This window comes from Pundamilia nyererei, unplaced genomic scaffold (genome assembly GCF_000239375.1).
Source record: "Pundamilia nyererei isolate P.nyererei 1_Seehausen unplaced genomic scaffold, PunNye1.0 scaffold00325, whole genome shotgun sequence".
NCBI lineage: Eukaryota > Metazoa > Chordata > Actinopteri > Cichliformes > Cichlidae > Pundamilia > Pundamilia nyererei.
The window spans coordinates 208,415-214,749 of record NW_005187726.1 but is presented as its reverse complement, the minus strand read 5'-3'; the positions used below and the strand labels follow the sequence as shown (position 1 = coordinate 214,749).

The 6,335-nt window shown below is 40.5% G+C and overlaps 1 protein-coding gene and 1 long non-coding RNA gene across 4 annotated transcripts in view; one reads left to right on the top strand and one right to left on the bottom strand.

Annotated features, from left to right (window-relative positions):
- Positions 1 to 1,520, bottom strand: part of kiaa0586 (KIAA0586 ortholog) — a 30,915-nt gene extending 29,395 nt beyond the window's left edge. For 2 of the 3 annotated variants that reach the window (XM_005751755.1, XM_005751757.1), the window contains exon 1: positions 763 to 1,520. In XM_005751755.1, coding sequence (XP_005751812.1) covers positions 763 to 1,087 — 325 coding nt within the window. In that variant the 5' untranslated portion in view covers positions 1,088 to 1,520. Of the gene's footprint in view, positions 1 to 532; positions 602 to 762 lie in introns of those variants that run through there. The other variant, XM_005751759.1, reaches the window with a different exon arrangement.
- An 832-nt stretch (positions 1,521 to 2,352) lies between these two features.
- On the top strand, positions 2,353 to 5,472 carry LOC106456513 (uncharacterized). The gene is made up of 4 exons (XR_001290613.1): positions 2,353 to 2,836; positions 2,983 to 3,264; positions 3,504 to 3,552; positions 4,895 to 5,472. It is a non-coding gene; the product is annotated as an uncharacterized LOC106456513 (long non-coding RNA).
- The last annotated feature ends 863 nt before the right edge of the window (positions 5,473 to 6,335 follow it).

The window sequence follows — 6,335 nt, the reverse complement described above, 5'->3', positions numbered from 1 at the left end:
ATTAATCTAAACTCGCTTTGTGAAACCGAAAACCCAGAGTTTTCGTTAACTCAGGGTATACTTACTCAGAGTTTGCACTAAATAGCCCTGAAATAGGGCCCTGGTCTAACGTCTAGAGACGTATCTGTAACGCGAGGCTGCTGATTGTTGGCTGAAATGCGATCTTCACTGCTTTTAAAGGACCGTCTGGTTTAATGGCTTTAGGTGTAGCAGAGTTATTAGAGTTTTGTTTTTGAACGTTATTGTGACCTGTATTGCTGTATAGAGGGTGTGTGTCACAGGCACGATCTATGACACTGAACAGCGACCCTCAGCCTCAAAGATGTCCATAAAAATCTCGTCAGTCACGATGTCCCAGAATTATTCCAAACCAACAAAGATTTACACTATATTTTTATCCTATTTTATTTTCCACGTTCATTTCAGTTTGAGTTTTTAATTGTTATTTAAAAGACTACGACTAAGAATTTTTACTTTAGTGTACTGAAATGTGCCGACACAGCTAGTTTTAGTGAACTAACCCTACTCCTACCTCAGCGTTTCTCTGTGCTGCTGGCTTTTAAACCTCACCCTGAGCTAAAGTGAACGGCACAGCTCCACGCAGCTGTGAGTCACGTGAGCAGCTATGACTTTATCCAAAGTTTCTGGATGTCTTCCATGACCCTCACAAACTCCCCCACACCCTGATGCACGGACACACCTTCAGTCTGGGCACGTTTTAAAATAATGAACACACCTGCCAGGTATTATATTACCCCCCACCTGTGTCCATCGCCTCAGCGAGTTTTCCGTCTCCTCCTCCGGAGATCTTACGGGGCTTTAAGTACGCTGCTGACCGATGTGAAGCAGCGATATCCGGGTTCTGTCTGGGACTCCGCCGCCGCTGCTTATTCTGTCTCAGTTCGGTCAGAGTAGGAGGACGAAAGTCCCGCAGTTTTCGGACGGTTATCTGGACGGATCCGGGTCCCGGTCCGCCTCCGGGACCGGTGCGGTCCGGGTGGAGGACTCGTGTGGAGCGGATTAAAACGTCCCCGGTGTCTGAGCTGCAGGAGGACTGATCCGGACTGAGTGCAGCCGGAGAAGACATGACGCTGTTTACCTACAGTGTTAATAAAGCTTATTTAAAGCTGCACTGTTAGCATGGAAGCTAACTTCGTCCAGACTTCCCGCTCCGGCTCTAAAACCCGCCGCTGGCCGGGTAAAGGTCGGAGGAAGGCGGCGGTCAGCGTCGCGGGGGACGAGGAGAGAGTTAAAACAATTTACACCCCAACGAGACGCCAGGAAAAACCCCCACAGAAAGTACGACAGAAAAAAGAAAATGTTCAAACACAGCAACTGTTGCTGACAACAAACAACCGAACTTCCGGCTTCCGCTCCAGACAGGATGCTGAATAAACTCCGCTTAAAAATCAAAACACGAAGAAGAACAAACGGCATTGAGAAACAAAGTAAACACAGCAAATTAAAATTTTATTTATTAGCCGAAAACTGGACAGTACACCTCTATCATAGAAAAATCAATGAGTGCGAAAATGACTGAAAAAATGTATTCAAACGAATTTTAACTCAATTAAATAACAAATAAAAACATAATGAATGAACTTAAATAAAATAAAATTATAAAGTAACAATATAAAAAAACCCAAAAGAACCAGAGGTCTTGTCGAGATGAAATATTATTTTACATTCATAATCTGTGACTATTCATAATCATTATTACCGTTGCATCACTTATGATGTATCATTATTATCATTTCATTGACACATTTATGGAAACTGGTGAGGTTATATTAAAGTCCGTATTTCAGGTGTTAGCATGAGCACATAATCTTTCATTGCAGGTGCAACTGTAATCATGTTATACACATATTGCATAATTAAAGGGTTGAAGCTCGGTCAAGTTAATTAATGGTTTGAAGCTACGGGCAGCGCGATGTCTGGTCGATCAATGGAGCAAAGTTCAGCTATTGAAAGGTTGCCTACATATTTACCGTATAATTTACTACATATTGCCTGTGTGCATTCAGCAGCCTCCTGCATTGAAGTTTGCCTGGTAACAGAGGACGTAGAGGGGGGTCAGGTTAACAACACAGACACATAGTCTGCCTGAGGGAACTGATTGCAAATGCTGTGTACCTGCATACGTGACAGTTTAGTTCTGATAAGTCCAGTGTAAGAGTGTAATAACAGGATGCATCTGTTAGGTGGACGAACATCGGAAGGAACTGTTCTTTTTGGAATATCTCCTGAGATAGAATTACTGGAACATGCATGTTGTTTTTCATCTGTAGTGACGCATGTCACCATGGTCATCATGTCTATAAGTATCACACGCCAACTATTGTTCGGAGAAGTTCGATGTTTTTTGGGTGATCGTGCTCGACTTCCCCCCATATGTTTTTCAATAAAATCATGTTTTGACGCACCTGAATGGGACTTTGCAGTCATTTGTCTCTCACCTCAAATTCGAACCACGACAGTCTCTTCATATAACAATGGATTCTTGATCTTTGGTTTTTACGTATTTGAACGACTTTTGAATGTGCCATGAGTTTGGGACATCATTCATAAATACTTGAAACACTCGTCTCACTCGTTCTGGAAGCTGCAGTTGTGAAAACAGCTTCTTTGTCAGAGGGCATTTTACTGCTTGTGAGAACTCTGTTTTTCTGAAATGTGTTTGAAACGACCCTGTAAAGTTGGACTGGTTCAGGAGAAATTATGATTGAAGATGGTTTGCCTTTATAGAAGGACTTACTGATGAAGTTTAGATTTAGTTTATTGCGATTATATTCGGAGGTCGGAACACCAGTCACAGAACTTTTGTTGCTCTTCGGTAAGTTTCGGTTTCTGACCTGAACATTCGTCACATTTTTCTCTCAAATGTACATTTTTATTTGTGTTTTGAGTTTAAAATTATTAATTAATAGCTGAACGTTAAGTTTAATGTAAGCCTCATGTGTTTTTTTCTTTTTAATTTAGATGAAAAGTCGCAAAAATATCGGAGAGGATCGGCTGCTCTGTGCGCATGCGTCCTTCAGTCCGTCACTCGGAGGTTCCCTTCAGGCAGCTCGGAGCTCAGGTGGAATAAAAACTGTCCTCCTGCTGCTGTAAAGGGAAACTGAGCGCTGCTGCTTGGGAGGCTGAAGAAGAACATCTCCAGGAGAACAGAGGGACCCTCATCACAGGGCGGGGACACGGCGCTAACCGGGCTAGCCGATAGCCGTTAGCAGCAGCAGTCCGTTTAAAGTGCTGTTTTATCAGGTAGGTTTGTTCATCATGTCACTAAATCCCGGGTAACCTCTGCTATCTGAAGCGTTACTAAACCAGCCAACCTAAGCTGAACGGTACACCTGTAAGGTCACATTGAAAGAATAACACGTGAGCGCCGGAGGAGCTTTAAAAGAGGCGGACCACGAAGTGCGCTAAAAATGGAGGATTTATGAATGGAGTCTGGTGTGTTAGCATTACTGCTAATTGTCGCCCTGTTTCCCCTCCCACAGAGTCCGAATCATGGCGGTCCAGGTGTCCGAGTCCGACCAGATCAAACAGGTAAGTGACCCCAAGAGTTTTCATGTCGACTCTGAGAAAAGAGGCTCAGAATTCAGAGGCACAAAGTCCGGTTACTGTGGCCTCCAGGGTCCATAGAAAGCCCGCACTGAACTATACAGCAAGGAGTCGAAGGGGCTTGGAAAGAAAAGCGTCTGGACTTCTTTAGGTTGCTGGAAGACATTTCACTAGTGATGGGTCCAGCAATATGGAAGAAATATAGTATCATCAGAATTCAAGTATTCTTCCATACAGCAACACCGACGCATGTATCAAGCTAGCGATGCCCGTATCGGTGCGTGCGTCGCTTTAAGAAAAAGTCACGTGATCGATACAGCTGCTGTATCGCTCATTGCCAACGCGCCAAACTGTGTTTAAAAGGTACCGCATCTGCCAACGGAATGAGTCGCCACCAAAAAAACACAAAATTACTCAAGCAAAGACTAAAAAACAAAACACATCAAAATGGAGCCCGAAAGAAAAAGAAATGTTTCTGCTGTGTGGGATCATTTTGATCTTTTAACTGCAAATAAGGTAATAGTTTGTCTTTGTTTCAGTGTAATCTATCAGAACAGGAAAAACAGCAATGTGACTTGAAGTTTAAATTATTTATTTCATTTGATGCAGGATAAATTTTGCATCTGTTCTGCGGAGCTTTCTTACACAAACAAAAGCACATCCTCAGTGTTTAGGCATTACAGAGCCAAACATGAAAATGAGGAGACAAACACACCGAGAATGAACACTGGTAGGCCTATATAGACACTAAACATCTTTATGATCATTTGTTTTAAATTAATGTGTTTTATTATTTTCAAATCAAGCATCTAGGAAGACTGCTCTGGACCAGGCAGTCCTGAATTTTATTATAAAGGACTGCCAACCCCTTAGTATTGTGGAGAGAGAGTGTAACGTACTGAGGGAATAGGAAGACATCTTATCAGAACCTTTTCCACCTGGCTTTACAGTTTTTGTTTACCCCAGCTGTATCTGTTCCTGTGAGTTTTCCAAAGCTGAGGAAATGGTGTGTTTAAAAAAAAAACAAAAAACGCAATAGACTGAATGCAAAAACATTGGATAAACCTATTTTTCTGAATAGAAATTTATAATAAACTCTGAGTCAAATACATTTAAATGGGTAATGTTACATTCACAATACTTTCATTTTAATTTTCACATAATGTCATTCATAATATATTTTAAAGATGTCTACAATATTTGTAATATAGAAGATATAAAATGATTCCATGGAAAGTACAATACCTTACAATGTACAAGTATGACTAGGTCATTGAATCAGTGTCTGTTGTGAGTCTCAAGTAAGTTGCCTGTAATGATATTTAAGGTCCAGCAGGTGTCAGTATGGAGCAAAACTGTGCCGACGCAGTGTCGATACAGTTTGGGGAATGTGCTGAAATGCTTCACGAGGCCTCATCTACCCATCACTACATTTCACCTCTTGTCTGAGAAGCTTCTTCAGTTCTGGGTTAGCTTCTCGAATGAGTACTCCTTAGACTACGATGACCTGGATGACTGAGAACCTTCACAGATATACAGCAAGGAGGCCTGTGAGGGACAAAAAAGGAGAGAGCGACAGGTAAAAATAAATAGCTAAAAACAGAATCAATCAAAACAAACTCGAATATCGTCAATGCCAGAACACTGTGCCAGCTTATTGGGACCAATACATGAGGGGACAAGAAAGTAATTAGTTTTAATTTAGAAATGAAAAATTCCTTTAAAGAGTAGCTAAAAGCAATGCACATAAATAATAAATAAATGAAACCGTATAATTGAGAGATAGGATCATGAAATGTTTTTAAAGTAAAAAATTAAGCACGTAAATTAGAACGTATGATAAAAGTAACTTCAAAGATAAAGTATTTAAGATAAGATAAAACCTTATTAATCCCTCGGCACAGCACCGACAGAAGTTACAGAGCGTGAGCAGAATAATATATATATGCAATAGACCTCAATACTTGAAATGTGCAATTCACTTGTATTTTTTATTTGGATTCCTATTTATCTCCTTTGTATAAATAGGAATACAAATAAAAAATACAAGTGAATTGCACATTTCAAGTATTGAGGTCTATTGCACCGCTGACTATTAACAAAAAGTATTGCACAAAAGGTATTGCACAGTGAAGTGAAGAGGCACTACAGCTTAGTTGTTCCCCCCTCCTTTGTCCTCCAGAGAGGAGTTAAACAGTTTGATGGCGTGTGGGACAAAGGAGTTTTTAAGTCTGTTGGTTCTTGTCTTTGGGAGAAGCAACCTGTCACTGAACAGACTCTTCTGGTTGTTTATGGCCGTGTGCAGAGGATGCCCAGCATTGTCCATAATGTCCAGCAGTTTTTTGTTTTGTTCTTTAGTGTCCTTTTCTTTGCCACTGTCACCAGAGTGTCCAGCTTCATGCCGACCACAGAGCTAGCCTTCCTGATCAAGGAATTTGTTCATTTCGCTTCTGTCAGTGCGCCCCAGTGCAGCTGTAGCTTGTTATCACCAGTGTGTGAATGGATGGAGGACTGAATGTAGTGTAAAGCGCTATACAAATACAGGCCATTTACCATTTATAAATGAAAATAAATTAAATAAAAATAAATCAAATGAAACTAGAAAATATTAAATGGCATTATGAAAAATTATAGTTAAGAAATGAATATCTGAAATGAAAAGCAAGTTTGTAAAAAGGGAGGTTAATGAATGGAAAAAGGTGAAACTTCAGGAAATGAAAACAGAAGAAAATAAAAAAAATGGTTAAAAGTTTTTGAAAAAGAATATT